The sequence below is a fragment of the Seriola lalandi genome, unplaced genomic scaffold (genome assembly GCF_002814215.2).
Source record: "Seriola lalandi dorsalis isolate HSWRI2012SDOR001 ecotype SW California unplaced genomic scaffold, Sedor1 jcf7180002054425, whole genome shotgun sequence".
Lineage (NCBI taxonomy): Eukaryota > Metazoa > Chordata > Actinopteri > Carangiformes > Carangidae > Seriola > Seriola lalandi.
Genome location: NW_019524978.1, coordinates 2,552,729 through 2,570,723, shown reverse-complemented (window position 1 = coordinate 2,570,723; position 17,995 = coordinate 2,552,729). Strand labels below are relative to the sequence as shown.

The following is a 17,995-nucleotide window of genomic DNA, read 5'->3' as shown; positions in this document are numbered from 1 at the left end:
TGTCTCACTAATACCTTGAACAACGCCCCCATTAACACAATAACTGCTGCTTTATTCTAACACAGGGCTGTTTTCAGTTTAACACTTTAGAATTGGTGATATGAGGATTTTTATTTCTTTCAACTCTGGACAGTCTGGTTAGCTGTTTCCCTCTGCTTCTGGTCTTTATGCTAACCTAAGCTAATTTGAATCAATCTCATCTAACTTTCTTAAAATGTCAAACAATTTCATTGAGAAAATTTCTTTCTGAAATACTTTTTCACTCTCGCTAACAACACTCACCACACACCACACGCAATTTAGTCTGCCTACTACAGACTGTTAATCTAATTATTTCTTCTACTGCGTGTATTTAACCATGATATGTCTGTATACTTTTGTCCAGCTTCAAAGTAGAATCATACAGTTGGATCGATGAATCAATAGAAAGATGTTGAGTGGGAAAACATGACCTGGTTATTTAAAGGGATTTAAATATGTTGTTATGAAACATGAGGTAAAAATAATTTCCAGCGTGTTTTCTTGGGGATATATGAATTGAAAGTTGCCCCCCAGTGGGTTTCGTTCACATTTTCTGTGCCACATCCAGCCTTTGTGTGCTTTCATCATTTGAACATGACATGAAAATGCATATACTCTGTGTGATTATACTTGAGTCTGAATGGTGCTCCAGTCATGAGTAGTTTGGAAAGCTTGGCATGAATAATGATTAGCCAGTGAGTCATGAATTTTGGCTTCATGAAAGAAACCGTCATAGCTTTGTTTGCACCCAGTGAAACAACTTTTACCTTTGCTTCAGTCTCTTTTTTTTTTTTGAATGGTGCGTCATTTGCTGTTGCATCAGGCCAAGGTAGACAAAGCACACACTTCACTAGGCAGAAAGTAGAGCTGGTTTTATAATTTTTTATTTTTTATTCTCAGTTAAGTGGCTGGTCATGTTTTATTACACATACAATAATGAGGAGGATCTTTACATTCATTCACAGGATCCATTCAGAAAAAAAAAAAAACAAAAACCACTACACAGCACTCAAGAGGCTCAAGCACACAAACAGTAGGAGAGATGGACGCTACGCATCACGCATGCCGGCTTTTTGAAAGATGGATGTTGGGAACAGCACAAGTGGTAGTGCTGAGCTTTTCTTTGACTGACTTGGTGCCAGAAAACTTTTGCACATTCTCAAGTAACAACTTATAATTTGTAAATACATAGTTAGTTACAGAGCACCTTTTTGAAATTGTGTTGTTTTTTTTTTTTTTTATTATTCACAAAATGGAAACACAGCACATTGTTTTTTTGGTAGTCAGGAGGAAAGGCATTTACAGAATCTGTGCTGTGCATACAAAGACAAAGAAGAGACTACACTAAAGCATAGATGAATGGTCTGAATCTGGCTTTATGTTTCAGATTCAGGGTCTGAAGGCTTTAAAAGTGGAAAATAGTGCACTACGAAATAATTTAGTTACAGATGCATTAGAAACTCCTCTGCTTCTTTCAGTGACTATTGCAGAAAATTGATTTAGAAAGTTTAGAAATTTAACTTTTACCACAAAATCCACAGACAGCCTTAATGACAAACATAGATCAACATCACATTCAGGACAGGACACTTAACTACAGCTAAGACACAAGAGTTGAATGAAAACACACAAAGACCAAAATGGCTCTCATAATAATGTAAAATCTGTTAAATCTATTACAAAACAAAACTCAAACACAGGTTTATGTTCAGGTGCAGGGGGAGAAAGTTCGAGGGAACGACAAAAGACAGTGTGACGAGACAGAAAATCGCTCTTTACTAAAACAGAAACAGCCCGGCCTTTTCATCCAATCAGCAAACGGCAATGACGGTCGAGTCAGTCGGACTCGCACCGGCCTTAGCTTTCGAGAACTCCAGGTCTGCTTCAGTTCAGCCACCTTTTGTTAGAGAAACTATGAGAGACGTCCACAGAAACTTAAGCACAAGTATATATGAAGAGAGAGAGAGAGATAGAGAGAGAGAGAGAGCCATGGCAGGGGTCAGGGGGTCATTCAGGCTGCACATGTGAGCGGCTTCAGGATCAACTTCAGCAAACAGTTCACACCAATGATGATGACTGCACAGACTCAGCACAACGCATGCAAGGGTGGGTGAGGATGGGGAAGGGGGAGGGGGGGGCAACAGATTGTGTCGCTATCTACCAGCCAAAGGGATGGGACGGGAACAGGAGAGATGAGGGATTTAGCGAACATTAGAGTGTTATTAGAGGCGGAGGGGAAGGTGAGTGTAAGGGGTGATAAGATTTCCTCCTTTTCTTCCTCTTTTTTTTCCCCCACTTTAGTCCCGTGTTCTTGAACATCTGCCCTCGTGCTGTTGGAAGGGGGTGTGGAGAGGGACCTCAGCGTTTGGCTGGAGAAGCACTCCTGCTTCCCTGTGTAACAGACAAGACATATGTGATGAATGTGTGGAGGTGGCAGCCCTGCAGGTCTGCCTCAGCATTAAAGGACTACTCTGATGTTTCTGGAGTCCGGCCCATCAGTCATTTCACTCAGTCTGTGATGAGAGGATTCACCTCTGTCTCGGGGCCCTTGCCAACACTTGGCAAACTCACAAAAACTATATTAAGTAATAGGTAATTGTAGCCAATAAATTTCTTCACCACTGATGACGACCATTATGAGTCATCACCCATTTAAAAAGAGTAGCTCTCTGCCAAACCTGTCACTTTCTGTGTGAGAAAAGTTGTATTTGAAGAAGAGAGAAAGTATTTCATCAGGCTTTGCCAACTCTTTCATCAGCCCTGAGAGTTGTAGTCACACACCACTAAATTAACTAACTTTAACTTTAGCTGTAATAGGTTCTGCTCCGGAATAATGAGAGAAGGGCTTAAGACTGAAATGTCAGAGTAGTCCTGTAAAGTGAGAAATGAGCAGGTTAGTAAGCCATCCTTGTGGGCATTTTTCCGGCTTGTAATGATGCATGAGTGTAGAAGATGATTTCTACCAGGAGAACAAAACATAAAAGAAATGTTGGGAATTGTAAAAATAAAACAATGAGACTAAATCTAGACTTGTAAGACACAAAGTGAAAATGTGGAGAATTCTGGGACAATAGTCAAAAACTATGAGATACTATGTCAAAATTGTGACATTTGAAGTCAAAATTATGCACAAATAAGCCTAATTATAGAATATTAAGTCAAATTTAGTCAAAGGTCAAAAGACAGTAAGTGAAAAGTGTGCAGTCGAGGTCAAAATGTTGAGAAATAAAGTCACATTTATCAGAGAGTAAAACAACGTTATGAGAAAATAGGTGAAAATGTGATAAACTAAGTCAATCTTATGACGTGTAGAAAAAAAGGAGAAAATTCTGACTCAAAAAAATCAAATTTTGACTCAGTAGGCTATTCCTCAGTATTTCAAAAAATTTGATTTAAAAAGTCTGATTCACTTTTTTCTTTCTACTTATGTATTTGTTTTGTTTGAGAGTTGGAATTAAGGTTGCATCTTATCCCCTGACCACAGGTTATTACATATTGCTTCACAGATCCCGTTAATGTGTTTCCTTGAGGTTTTAGGCATTTCATTCATTCAGAGGAAAACCTCCCAGTTTCCCATTTGTTTTTTGTTCCCAAAGTTCCAGATCACATATTCTGTGTTAATTACAAAGCCGTCTCTGAAACTATATTATTCTTTTTCCTTCCCACTCTCTCATTCAGTTGAAAACGTAAGAAGAGTAGAGCACTCTGAAAGGGGGAAAGATTATACAAATGAGACAAATCTTTATGGATTGCTTAAGAAGATAATCCATATTGTGAGAAGCTTTTTACTCCTCCTGATAAAATGAAGGCTGAGGACTGAGCTTTTGTTCTAAGCTATTCTTATAGCCATCCCAGCTGAAATTCATTATCTGTCATGAAAGAGAAAAAGTCAATATACAGCAGCCGCACTTAGATTTAAATCTTAAACTCAAAGCAGACTCTGAATAAAAACAAAGTGTGAAACATTAATTAAAAGTGACTATGGCATTATGCTCATTTCCATTTGCACTGTGCCATCTATGTGCAGAAGAAATGGAAGTGGTGGTGTGATGGCACTGAGTCAGTGCTAATTAGTCGTATCAGGGAGATTTGAAATGAGCATCCCAGAAGTTCTTCATCTCCAGAGCTGTTTACTCTCTTTTAGCTTCGTGACAACAATTTAGCCACTACAGCTGAGGATGCAGCCCCAGGGAAATTTGAATTTCTCATCACCTTTAGTAACTGTTATACCAACTAATCTAGGATAGGCCTACAGTGAGAGTGGTTGGCTAATTAAAACCTGAAAAACTGGCAGAGCATGAAAGCCACCGCTGCCTTTCATGACATATGAAAAATAAATCAACTAATAAGGAGCTTCTCTGTAAATTGGAAAATCAAGCAGTTATGAATATGGCAGTCTAAACTAAGTGCTAATAAATATGTACCAAGGCTGAAAAGCTGGGTAAGTGTTCAGTATCAGTATCACATTGAATATCCTGAAACTCGAGTGGGAGAACCAAACTTCACTTAGTCATAACAGGGAACGGGAAACTTCTAGAGTTACTTGATAGCAGATTTTTATTTATTTATTTTTTTAAATGTTGTGCAATTCCTTTTTGACCAAAAACTGATACCAAAGTCACTTCCTCAGTACAGACAAACACACTTTTTCTGTGACAGGGAATCTGTTATTTCACCACTAACAGACCTAAGTCAGCACTAGCTAGAGGATGTGATGCTGACAAGGAGTTCAGGTCAAGTTTATTTTAAATCCTCTCTTTCATATTTTTAAGCACTTGAACTATAGACGATTAAAAACTCTTTACAGCACATCATAATATAGTTGTAAATAGTGTTTATTAATGTATTTTTTTCCCCTCTTGGGCCGAATAAACTGTAAGTACAGCACTGACATCTTGCACATGTTAGCAAACTGCTAACTGCTTTATATTAAATTTGGAAAAATGTTTAACACACTTTGCTGTCGTCATCCCTGCTATTACAGTTATATCTAGTAAGTATGTAAAAAAAAAAAAAATCTGCAGATCTTTAATATCAGCACAACAGGACTGTGTGTGTCTGATGATCAGTTTTGTATTCTACCACCAGCGCGTCCACCAAAGTACCTGAAGGAGCTTGTTGTGCTTGGCAGTGAATGATGAGATTGCATGATAGTGTTATATTATATATTGTGCATAAGCAACCCCTTCCCTATAAAGCAGTTATAGTATGTTAGCTATAGCCCTGCTGGACCCTGACCAGAGCTGGATCCACCATCTACAACATAATTATATCAGAGCTGGCATAAAGCTTGTGGAACACACGATGATCAATCTTGTCTCAAAAAGCCTCTTATTATTCTGCTGCTGCTGCAGTAATAATGAGGTTAAGATGTCTTCTAAGCATATCAATGTTGAACAAATGTGCAGTGAGTTAAACTCAGCTATCCTCCATCAGGTATCAGTTACTCACTCTGCTGCTGATATCATCACTGAGGCAGAAAAGAAACGGGCAAGACAGTGATTAGAGAAATGTTCCATTTTCTCTGCAATTTCATTTCCGGGAAAGAGAAGTGCAGAGAAGCCTCTGGGAAATAAAATGGAAAGTGTCTGACAAGCAGTTTTTCTTTACCATTTTGAAGATCCTAGTCAGGGTGCCTTTGCCATCCCCTGCACTGGCCTTCTTGCCTTTAGCGGACTGTGACTTCTGGTCGCCCTAGCAGAGGGAGAGAGAGAGTCAGGGTGTTCAAAGAGTCTTGGACATGTTTGGCAGGGGACTGACATGTGACAGAGAGCCCTGTTTTTTTCAGGGAGTAATGAGTAAAGAGAATATAATATATAAGACCTCCTTCTCCAGGTTGTGCTCAGGGGTGATGGAGGAGTGTGCTCTACAAAAGACCTAAAGTATCGGAGGAAAACCAGATATCGATTCTGGTGCAATCCAATTCCACCCTACTTTTACAGGACATTTGTGTGAATTATGCATGTGCTAGAAAAGCTACAAAGCAGCACAGTTTGCTATGAAAGGGGAAAACTTTCCTGTTTGCATATTTTAGATAAAAAGAAGAGAAGATTTCATTGCATAGCAGTTGATTTTCTAAAAAATTAAAGGTTCATGGCCCTCATGGCCATGTCATCTGGTACCTGCAAGTTACAGCAGTATGACCATGTGCTGACACTTTGCAAATGCAAAACCCAATGCTAATCAGTTTTTGAAGAGTCTGGTTTCTGTTGTGTCTTTATGACATTCAGGAAGCTCATTTATTCACAGCAGATACCATGGAGCAAATGTAGTTCATTCTGGTAAGGCTTCAAAAATATCGTTGCTATGGAAAAAGCAAAAAACAGAGGTCTGTTTGATCATATCGGCATGAAAATGATCTATATAGGAATTGATTTTAAGTTCATCCCCTTAGACAAGCACTTAGGGACTGTATAAAAATGATTGCTGATAACTTTCATACAGTCCCTTAGCAAAGTCTTTGTCCACATCATTTCAACCTTTTACCTCCAAGTACGCTTCTGCTGCTTCGTGATTCAGAATAAGCAAACACGCACTCTCTCACACACACATGCACATTCGCTAAGATCTTAAATTAAGTGTTGATAACGTCGCCAAATGAAGCAGAAGGCAGCCTCATTTCAGCCAGCCACAGAGGAATTTTGAGATGAAACGAGGATAATGAAGAGCAGAATAATGCCTGTGTTATCATGAATATACAATATGTGCACATGATGTGGATGAGTCAGGCTGCAAAGATACAGAATGGGGATGACCTATTTGAAAATGGACTTAAGTTGGAAGGAAATGAGGGCGTTATCTCTAATGTATGGACAGATGACGGCGGCTAAAGAGGTTGATGGAGACGAAAATGGAAATGGAGCCACAGGGGTCACGCTCAAAGGCAGTTTGAGAGGATGACCTCACTTGCCCTTGCTTCAGTTTAATTAGGCATGATACCTCTGTGTTTTTGCAGTTTCAAACCACCTACCAGGCCTATCTTGGCTGCTAGTCCTCTCCACTGGACGTGCAGAGAGACAAGAGACAAGGACAAGAGGTAAACGAGAGAGGGGGACAAATAGAAATGTGTGTCTTACTCATCGCAAAGGCAGGATGGGAAGGAGAGGAGGCAGGTGGGAGGGTCCGTCCGGGGGGGGGGAGACAGTCACAGGGTCACAGGGGGGGCAGGAGCAGATGAGGAACAGAGGAAAGGGGGGCAGATATGTGGGGTAAAGGAGAGAGGAGCAAGGCAGATGCTCACATTGAAAAGAGCACAAGTTTAGTGACATTCAGAAGCAACAAAGCCAGAGACCTACAGTCAAGGGCGTAGGTTTGGTCTCAACATCGGAGAGATTGGCTTTTTAATGTCATCAACCAAACGGTTTATTGACATATAAGATCTGAATTTACATTCAGAAATGCCCATATGCAAATGTAATATATGTGCGTGTGTTGAATTTTCATATATGAAATATATGGTATAGTAAATTATAGTATAGTAAGGTATAAAAATATGGGTAGGGACATGTCCATATGCAAACCTACGCCCTTGCCTACAGTACATTATAGATAATCAACACAATGCAGTGTAGCGTTTTAAATGAACAGCTCTTCATTGTGGGAAATACGTAGGTGAAGCTACAGCTAGCTTAGCATAAACACTGCAAAAAAGGGGAAACTCCTAGCCTGGTGCTATCCAACCGTTACAAAATTCTACAAAAACCGGTGTTAAATCATCATCTCGTGAGAACTGCTGCATTGCAATAGTCAATAAAACACTGTGGGAGAACAGCGTCTTACAAATAAGATCTGTTTAATGTCATTCACATTGACTTTCTTTTATTGATCATTATTAAACCAGGATGTGCTACCATCATTCTGGATATCGCAGCGATGTTTCAGTAATCTAACTGCTGTCTTATTTTAATATAATGTATTTATCATTACAATATTTGAAAATGAATGAATATCTTATGGTGGAGGGTAAATGGTCTAGAGATTACACTATAAGTAAAGACATTGTTCCATATTTACTATATTTACTGTCTTCATTCATCTATTTATTTATGTATTTATATGTGTTATCTATTATGTTTGTATATGAATTTAAATTTTAACTTATACAAATGTAGCAATGTAAACAAGACTCACCCTGGACTTAGGAGGGGCAGGGGACACCTGAAGAAGAGTTAATAACATAGAGAAAGAGAGGTTTTATAGAGTTAGTAAGAAATCAGGAGAGGAAAAAGTATCAGAGCAGCAAAGAGACAAACATGGAGGAATATTGGAAGGAAAGAGCACTGCTAATGTACTTAGAGATGTCTGACCTCCGATACTGTGAGCGCTTAAGAGATATGAGAGTTCATTCTGAGCATTACTTACGATCGTGCGGAAGAAATGGACCACAGCGTTCTCTGCTCCACGCTTACGTGGGGAAGTCGCAGAGGCTTTCTGAGGACCTGGAGAGAGAGCACCTCGGAAAGATCCCTGGAAAGGAAATGAAAAGAAAGGAAAGGAACAACAGACACACATGTTTAATGTTCGCTACTAAAGCTACTTGGGCTTTAACTCTAAACCCTGAGATACTTGCTCATATAAAATCTTTAACATTACATTCAAGATTAATAGTTTATCTGATAAAGTAAGGCATAGTCCTTTTACTACAGCCAAGAAATTATTGCTTCTATTATAACACCTCCTCGGGATCAAATTAATGAATACTGAAATAATACTCAGTTTTGTATATGTTGTCTTGTTGCTTGTTCTACTTACCTGTTGAATGATGAAAATAAAAAACACCAAAATTACAAAATGATTCACTCTTTAATGGACCGTTTACAAAAGCACACCATCCCTTGTTGCCATAGCGCCAAAGGCTGATGGGAGACAGCAGCAGCTCAAAACTGTTGCATATAAAAGGGGTCACTTACCTGAAATGTTAAGAATAATTCATTTTTTAATTGAACTTGGAATTAATTTGTAGGTTGTGTAATAACTTTTTTCTATATAGATCATGCGCATGGCCTACTGTTATTCAAGTAAGCAGATGCTAATGTGGTGCGGATTGTGATTTAATACATAATGTAGCAATATGCAACTTTTGTACATTGAATTAACATATAAATATAACTTTTTTGATATTGGCTTTTTGATTACTCATGCTCAGAAATTTGGTTCATTTGAATGTTTTTACACAGAAGATTGTCAGTTTCCACCATCTTTTTACTTGCTCCTACCACAGTGAGAAGTGGCTGCTGAGATGCAACAGCTCTGAATAAGAATACGTTTTGATGTTTAGTTCTGCTGAGTTTACTTTGTGAAAAACCTCCCGTTTACTCCCACCCACCCGCAGACAATCATTCAGTCAGCAGCAGCCCCACGTCTCAGACAGTGCCACCTCATTAACCCTTATCCCAAACTGTCGAAAACATTTGGTCACGAGTCATTAAAAACAAATTAAAGTGGAACAAATGAGCAGTTACAATTGTCAGTATTTTCTTGTCCGTTTTATCTTAACAAAGAAGAGTAATTATCTTCCAAAATACAAATCAATGCAGCCAAGTGCTTCAAAGTCAGGCTTCACAAAGGCCATGTCAAGATGAGTGCTTTATAAGATCGAAATCCTCTGTCTTTTAGGCCTGAATAAAAACTAAAAGAAATCCTCTATTAACTAATGCAAACAGCACGGACACATTAAAGGTGAAAAGTATGATTCCTCTAATATCAAACACCATCAACAACCTGCAGCCCACGGGAGAAAAAAAAACTAATTTCCACCCACTTTTCAGTTAATGTTACCTCATTCATCCCTTTCTCTGACCCCATTAATGCAACAGGAAAATGTGTGTGTGTTTATATGAGTTTGTGTGTGTGTGTGTGTGGAGAGCTGGAGGTGGAGGGTATGCGATTGATGATTCACATCCATTATCTCACATCAAAGAACCTTCAGGTAATCAAAAGGGAGGAAACTTTCACCGCCACCACCATTTATACAACATGGTAGACGCGCTGTGTTGCATTATGCGCCACCTTTATCGTCTTTTTGGGGGTTTTGTGAAAATGGACCGTCGAACAATTAGAGCAATACAGAGAAGCACAATCCACCCAAATGGACATGTGGATTATTATATCTTATATAACAAAAGGAAAAAACATGTATTACAGTAAAATGATTATTTCAACTGTTTGAATAGGACTAAATCTGTCCTTTCTTGTTGTTGCTGTCTGCATGTGTATTCAAGCTCTGCAGCTTCCCCTGTGCTTCAGTCGTGACCCCTTAATGATGTCCTCTTGCATAAGTGCGCGTGTCTGTGTGTGTTGCATGTGCTACATGTCTGTTTCTGACATGATGGAAGAAGAAAATGAAAGGGAAGGGAGAAAATAGAGCAACCTTGGTGGCCACTGCTGCGCCTTTGTTTGGCTGGAAAGTAGAAGAAAGGAGGTAGAGATGGGAGAAGAAACAGGAGATCAAATAACGCTGTATGAATTCTGGCTGGTGCAGTCTCAATTCCAGCCAGTTTGTCCCTTTGATGTGAATGAGTTTCTGCGTTTCCTCTCTGTGTGTGTTCTCTTCTCTTCTCCTGCATTAAAACACTTTATTTTTCCATTTGAAAAAGCTAAAAAAAAAACAACACAAAAAAAAAAAAACCTACTCTCGTGAGGATTCTTATTCAATCTGCTAAAGCAGATGCATCCAAATGTCAAATGAATATTACACATCTTAGGAGGGGGAAAAAATACAGATGAGATTTCCATTAGCTGCTGGCGTACTCTTAATGATGATGGCTTTCAAATCTTGAGCAGTGACACTGAGGCTTTCTGCCAAGTCTGAGCTGTTATTAAAATGCTGCTAAATGAAAAGCCATTTTGGTTAAGCGTTGAGGATATGCTGCCATTTTCAGCTTTTTAAACTTTCTTCTCAAAGTTTCGCTTCAGTTGGAGGTCGCAATCATTGATCCCCCGTTTGATGAGGGGAAGCGATTCAGCTTCAGCTCGTGAGAGAAAGAAAAGGAGGTGCAGGGAGACATGAAAGAGCTCATTTTCATCTGCCTGCAACTCTCACACACACACACACACACACACACACACACACACAAACACACACAATCATGGTGGATTTGTGTATAGATCAGCATGTCCAGTATCCAAACACTTGTCCTTTGGATTTCCTGAAATAGATTTTTTGTAATAGCTGCCGTTTCTCTTGTCCAGTTCTTATTCTATTTTTTTTTTATCTGTGTAACAAGGAATATGAATAGCAGAACACAAAGAAAGGGAATTACTTCCTGGCTTTTAAAAAGGGGCAGTAGGTTGAATTGTAGCTGGTTTATTTTAGGATGCAGACTGAACTAAAAAAATCATTCATGAAAGTTAATAATTTACACAAAATACAAAATATGCATATTTGCTTTTTTTCTTTTCTTTGAAATTACTTCAAACACTGATAAACATTTCAAATAATCAATTATAATGATGCCAAAAAGGGAGAAGCCAGAAATCGGGATTCAGGACACAGACGGAGATACATGGTGTTCGTGCAGGTTAATGATCACAGCTGGCCCCTTTGAGGATAGAGGTCACTGCCTGGCCAGGAGTCTGCTTCATTATGAATGATGCTTAATAATTAATCCCGAAGAGGGGGAAGACTTGGGAGATTCATGGCTGAGAATCGCTCAATCTTCATCATTAGGGAAAAACCCTCATGGATGAACATCATAACGAAATATACTAGTTAAGATACCTGTTTTTTCTGTAAAATGAGCTGCAGATTTCTACTCTGCAGCGGTGAACGGGAGGAGACGGCACTCTCTCACATATTCATTCATCCATTTACTCACAATTAGCCTCTCTGCCCCCCAGTGGTTGTTAGGAAGCAGAGTTCCAGATGACAGCCCTCGCTGCATCACGCTCTGCAGGGTGCTTCACATCTATCAACATGTGCACCCTTGCTGAGCCAGAAGAAAGAGATAATAATTGCATTCAACTCTGAGGACTAGTTGTTTTTTTTATTTATTTTCCTCTGTAGTTGTACTCGCTCAGATTTATGTACAGAGGGAGCGAGGGGCCAATCGATCGGGCTGACAAACATAGCAGTTTGTCAGGCAGTGGAGAAACGCAAACACAGCAGCCTCAGCTCGCTGTTCACCCCTGGGAAAGCCAATCAGGTCTTGTGTCCCGCAAGATCAAATACCAAGTAAAAAAGGGGCTAATTAAGCAATTATCTGCGCTGTCATTTAGGAGTGATGAACAACAAAAAAGAAGTTTAGAAAAGGAGGGTTATTTTTTTCCTGAGGGAAGGTAGCCTAAGGTTTTTAGTTTTGCTGTAATTATACCAATAATAATACATTTTGAGTAAGTTAATGAGTACAACATCTTTTTTTTCAGGGAATAATCAGACCTCCCCACCCCCGGTGATTTTCATACGGTCCCTTAAGTAGCACATAACCCAATCCTACAAATGAAATGCTTGAGTGATATTTGCACTTTTAATTTCTCCAACTCCGAGGCTGCACGCACAGAGGCTGCACCGTCTTCTTTCGTGTGACTGATAAAGCAGTGCTGCTGTTAATTCTGCAGTATCAATCATTTGCAGCTTGTATTTAAATGTAATTAAAATGCCTGTCTGTCCAAACTCCTGGACAGTGTTTGTTTTCAATGCGTGATAATCTCCTGTGCCAGGGTGCCAGGGTGCCAGGGTGTTTCTCGGTCTAACCAAGAGATGAATATAATTGCACATTTTTGCATCTCAAACAGAAATTTAAATGAGCCTGTGCCGTCTCAATTGCTGAGACGAACTCAGAGGAGAGGCGATCCGCACGAACACGCTGCTGTTCATGTTCTTTAGACGTGGTTTAAATGGCTCAAATGTGGCAACACTTCTCTCCAATCTGAGTGGAAATTAGTTTAAATTTGCTTTTGTCTCCAGGAAACAAAACCAATGAGGTGTTCGCAGAATTTGGAAAAAAAAAAAAAAAAAAAAGAGGAGGTGTTTTATTCTCTCTTTGTCTTTACGCTCACACAAACAAGTCAAGCCTGTCATCCGTTACTCAGTGCTATCCGAATGGAGATAAAGTTTTCATTAAACCCTCTCTGATAACTCCTTTTGTTTTGCAGTCTACGCATTGATGTGACTGACTGACTGAACTGTGAAATACTTTTATTTGTCTTAAGGTCTATAATCTTAAAGGCTGAGTCTGCACACAGAGCCAGAGCACGCAGAATAAATGCTGAAAGTGAAGTGTTTTACATCTGGTGGCCTTTGTCTGTGGTTTGGGTCCAAAACATAAAAATTGCAACTCCACCTCAAAATTGGGAGTAACAAAAAATCAGAGGCAGGTGTTAGCAGAGCAGTTAAAACAATTTCTCACACTTTCACAACAGAAGAACAACGAAAAAGAGAGAGAGACATCAAGCCGAACACGAATTAAAACAAAACAAAGAGAGAGCTGAGGGTGTTGTTAAAGAGTTTTAATCAAGCAATAATCCAAAAAGCTTAGAACAGGATCAGGTTAGGAACAGGTCACCGGTCACAACAGTTCACAACAGATACAAACGGTTACAAGTATCCACTGCAAAGTTGAAGGCGTTACAAAAACAGGGATCGTCACTGATCCACTGCTGCTTCAAACAAACTCTCCGACTGGGTCAAAGACATGTGAACCTGAGGCGGGGTAACTGATGGGGGGGAGGGAGCACGGCTGACACCACCCTCTCCATCCAAGACACTGGGGTTAGAGTACATTATCACACAAGTTTTGGTTTTGACTGCGAGCTGTTCTGCGAAAGCCTGATTTCATATACAGTAATCACTCCAGCAATCATTACATGCCTGATACTGTCTTATTCAACTAATTACTATGCTAATTATAACTTTAAAAAACACAGTGGAAACTGCTTATAGTGATCAAAGCGTTTGGGACAGAATCATTCCCACACAAATGCTGTTTATAGTAAATCAAGTAGTCCAATTACATTTTGGGTCTTTTCATACATAAGGACAAACAAAAATGTTGGAACCTACTACTGCAAACTGTCAAATGCTGAGGCTCTCCTCTAACCTATTTGTGCAAGGTTTTGAAGCCACAGTGTGTAACGCCCACTAACAACCGCCCCTGCCTGCTCTCCCAACGCAAGTTCACTGTGCACTCATGTGCCATGTGATATCTTCACTGCCGTGGCTCAGTGACTTATTTTTCCCACTCTGCTCGCGATTTGGGACTTTGACAGTTTGTAATTATCGTCCCTGCTCTCTCACAGCAGCGGGTGTGTTACGCGAGTGGAGTGTGATGTTGACCATTCAGTCTAGACTTGGAGCAGCAGAGGTTTATTTCATCAGGTTATTGTTATCTTTAAAGCAGTAAGTAGTGAAGCTGTTTCATTACTTTATAGTCATGTAATAAATACAAACATCAATTAGATGGTAATCTTTATGAGAAATAAAGGAAAGCAATAATCATCTCCTCAGAGTAATCAATCACTATAAACTGTTTTCACTGTGTTATGGCTTAAAAATATTCTGTCTTCTTTTGCCTAATGCTCGTGCAAACTTAATTTCCCGTCCAATTAGCACATCACTACCCTTGTAATTTGAAGTGATCAAAAACCTGTGAGCATTGAAATGCAGATTCCCTGCAGTTGTTTCATGTCCTGAGACTCAAGTTTGTCATTTTTGGCATCATCTCTCATTACCTCTCATGTCTTAACGTTTTCACAAAGCCCGGACTCGGGGCTTGGATCGAAAAGTAAGAAAATAAATCAGACAAAAATCATAAAAAACACAAGGGGATCAGATGGTAAATGGCCCCACACCTACTGAATATTAAAACAATTTACCTTTACTGAAATAAGCATGCATATCATAGTCCATAACAGAAAACAATGACACAATATTTCCCACTAATACTGTAGCCTAGAAGTCGATGTATGCATTGAGAATGTCTGTGGTGAATCTGTGCACACAGACAGGCAGGGTAGATCAGAAATTAAGCTAAAAATGATCTGTCTTCATGGAAAATGAATGAATTTTTTGTTTGAAGCAGAAAGTGAGTGCAGGCTGTTTTTTTTTTTTTGCTGGAGGCAACAGAGGTGGGGCTAACCTGTCTGTCGTTTACTTGAGAAGTGAACACTCGTCATTTGAAGGCAAACCCTTGGTGAATACATATATAAATATATTTGTACAACTGTTTTTAGCAAACCTGTCATCAATATGGAGAGCAATGTACAGTGGAAAAATCAAACAAATACTGCAGCAAATTGGTCACTAACCCGACGTTAAATGAAAATGAAAGCTTCACGATTTGTTCTGTTGACATTTTCCCTGAACATTTCAAGAGTAACATTTCACAAATGAAAAACAACATCTGATCAGCACAGCAGGCTAAAGCAAAGATTTGTGGCATACATTATATATAAAATCATTTTTTTTTAATCCTGAATCTTACACTGAACACCGTTTCAGAGTTGGCATAAGGCATGGGAGGAAATGCATATGTTCATGCTGTTTTCTTTGCAAATACTGTGCCAAAGCACTCTGGTTAGCGCTCCGCAGGGTTAGAAAAGGTGGACAAAAAAGAAACAAGCTTATAATCAGAGGAGGATTTAGCTTGCTGTACTGTAGCCTTCCGTTCGCCATCATCACTAATGTTATACAGCAGCTGTCAATACGAACAGATGCGACTCATGATGGGACATATCCAACCACTGCCATGTCTACGAGAGGCTTTGGCCTTTAGCCTCAGCTTGTTGCCGCAGTGTTGTCAGGATAACGATGCATGTTCAATGTGGAACATTTGCACCGCATTTGGTGCCGGAGCCCAAATTTCCATTTCAACACCGCCTCCAGAGGGCATCGCTGTGAGTGAATGGCCCATGGGCTGAAAAGATGTGGAACCAGCAGAGCTGCAGTCTGGTTCTTAATAGCCATGGCAACAGTGCCAAGCGGTCCATCGTGACTAGAAGCGGATCCCAGTCTGTCTGAGGTGGTGTGGTGGGCAAACTGGCGCCAGGAGTACAAACAGAGCTTTCACTACCACAGTAAAGACTGACAGTGAGCCGACTTTTGTTTTGTTTTGACAAAGTAGAGCTGATCAGTGATCTTTCATAATTACTAATGGGCAAAAGTCCGGTATCCTGACAACACTAGAGCTAATTAAAAAGCACTGCAGGCTCAAATGCCTCATAATCACCTGTCTGCAAGATAAGATAAGCCTGTTCTGACTTTATAGGATGCCTCCTGTATATATTCCCAAACTGGGGATGATAATGTGCTCCTACTCTATATTAATATACATCTTCTATCTCTTTGATCATTTATAGCATAATCATTAAGTTTGAAAGTGACTTAGCAGACTGCTGCACCGTGCAGACTGTAGTGAAGTACCTCCCTGTGGCTGACCTATCGTGAATGTTTAAGAAATTAACCCCGAGTAAAAGAAATCAACTTTCCTGGAAGCAGCATTAACTCTCTGTAGAGAAACCAATGCCTCTGAAAAAATCCATAAAATGTACCAGTACTATGTTTTATTGATACGGGGATCAATTCCCAATCTCTCACAACATCATCATCATCATCATCATTTAGGGAAGTACCTGAGCTGAAACACAGCTGTTCTCAACTCCAGTTTGTCAAACGTTCGAGTAAGCAAACTCCATTACGGCAGCAACAAGTGAACAATTCCACCATTTCACATCTACGACAGATATATTAAATTTAACAAAAGAGAAAAATGCTACTAATGTCAGTACCATTCAAACAAAAGAAAAACAGAAACAATATAGAAACGACTCGTTAATGATTCAAAATCACAGCCTCTTCATAATAAAAAAAGAAAATAAAAAATCTAAATAAAACAAACTCCACCCAAAGTCATCATCCTGTGTCGATTCATAACCAGCTGGTTACTGTGAATCGTAGGACAATGTCAGTCACCATAAAACAACGATAAAACCAACACGTTTCAATATGACAAATATGATGCAACAAATTCTTCTCTAAGGAATCTGAAGTAAAAAGTGGTTCTGGGAGTGAATCAGCAGAATGAACTGAGATACAAAGAGAAAAGTCGAGTGTTTCTTTTTTTTTTTTTTTCATCTCGACTCTCCTTGCTTCCTCACCTTGCTCTTCCTCTTCTTGTCCCCTCCAAAGAACTTTCCGATCTGATCCAGGAGGCCGGGGTTCTTCTTCCTGCGGCCCAACCCGAAGGCGGTCTGTGCGGAGCTTGCAGATGCCATGGTGGTAGCAGTAGTTGGTAGTAGAGTTGTATTTGTCAAATGTGGGGTTCTTGTCTCTCTCTTAAATGAGAGATTGAAGGACAGAGGAGGGAAAAGAGAAAAGAGAGGAGAGGGAGGGAAAAAAAGCTAGCCTACTCTAGGTCCTGTTCGGGGCAATCCGACCCACACTCTGAAGCCGTTCCGCTGTGCTCCTGGATGGTCTGCAGCTCGTCCGATTCGGAGGGTCGCTCTTTGAAGGTGTTGTCCTCTCGGCCCGGGGCATCTCGGGAGAAGAGGCGGGCCAGGTGGGGGCGTGGTGTGGCGGCGTCAGGGTCAGCTGTGCTGGCGGGGGTCCAGGGCTGGCGGGGGCCCTCAGCGCCTGTGGAGTCAGTCACCGCCGGCTTCTCCGAGACGCAGCCATTGTTCTGGTTCGCATCTGCCTCACCCAGGCCTGCGCAGAAAAAACAAGGGTCATCTATGGGCTTGGGCCTGCATGGCACACAACAAACCACAGCAGCACAATGGGCTCTTTTGACGTGGCCGTGCCCTTCCTGCTGCAGCAGAGACCAGCGAAGCTAACATTTCACAGTTTAACTAGAATGAACTTCACCTGCTGAACGGGAAAAGGTGACAACATGAGTTTAAAGATGTGAGCATCTGAAAAATATTAATTGATTTCCTAAGTATTGTTTTGGCTCTGAAATCTCTGAGGTCACCTTCACCACCTTTTGTTTTGTTAAGTGCAGACTTCAAACCAATGTTAGAGCAGGTGTGCTCACAAATCCCA

The 17,995-nt window shown here is 40.2% G+C and overlaps 2 protein-coding genes across 7 annotated transcripts in view; both read right to left on the bottom strand.

Annotated features, from left to right (window-relative positions):
* Positions 1 to 889: 889 nt before the first annotated feature.
* On the bottom strand, positions 890 to 17,229 carry mbpb (myelin basic protein b). Of its 6 annotated transcripts, XM_023410567.2 has the most exons (7): positions 17,113 to 17,229; positions 8,383 to 8,487; positions 8,152 to 8,178; positions 6,992 to 7,021; positions 5,632 to 5,715; positions 5,473 to 5,491; positions 890 to 2,412 (listed from the first exon to the last, which is right to left on the bottom strand). In XM_023410567.2, exons 1-6 carry the CDS (start codon positions 17,227 to 17,229, stop codon positions 5,489 to 5,491), a joined length of 366 nt encoding a protein of 121 aa, XP_023266335.1. In that variant the 3' UTR covers positions 890 to 2,412; positions 5,473 to 5,488. The 6 variants fall into 6 exon arrangements, with proteins under 6 accessions (XP_023266335.1, XP_023266333.1, XP_023266338.1 ...); XM_023410565.2 differs by lacking the exon at positions 5,473 to 5,491; XM_023410570.2 differs by lacking the exon at positions 6,992 to 7,021 and having other exon boundaries at positions 5,632 to 5,706.
* Positions 13,453 to 17,995, bottom strand: part of LOC111658146 (myelin basic protein) — a 51,882-nt gene continuing 47,339 nt past the window's right edge. Inside the window, exon 4 of the mRNA XM_023410564.2 lies at positions 13,453 to 17,659. Coding sequence (XP_023266332.1) covers positions 17,361 to 17,659 — 299 coding nt within the window. The 3' untranslated portion in view covers positions 13,453 to 17,360. The remainder of the gene's footprint in view (positions 17,660 to 17,995) is intronic.

Excerpts from the sequence above, each read along its gene's own strand:
- mbpb (XM_023410565.2), bottom strand. The coding sequence starts at position 17,229 with ATGGCATCTGCAAGCTCCGCACAGACCGCCTTCGGGTTGGGCCGCAGG. Across the intron at positions 8,488-17,112 it reads ACAAGAAGAGGAAGAGCAAG|GGATCTTTCCGAGGTGCTCT; the intron begins GTGAGGAAGCAA and ends TTTCCTTTCCAG. Across the intron at positions 8,179-8,382 it reads TCCATTTCTTCCGCACGATC|GTGTCCCCTGCCCCTCCTAA; the intron begins GTAAGTAATGCT and ends ACTCTTCTTCAG.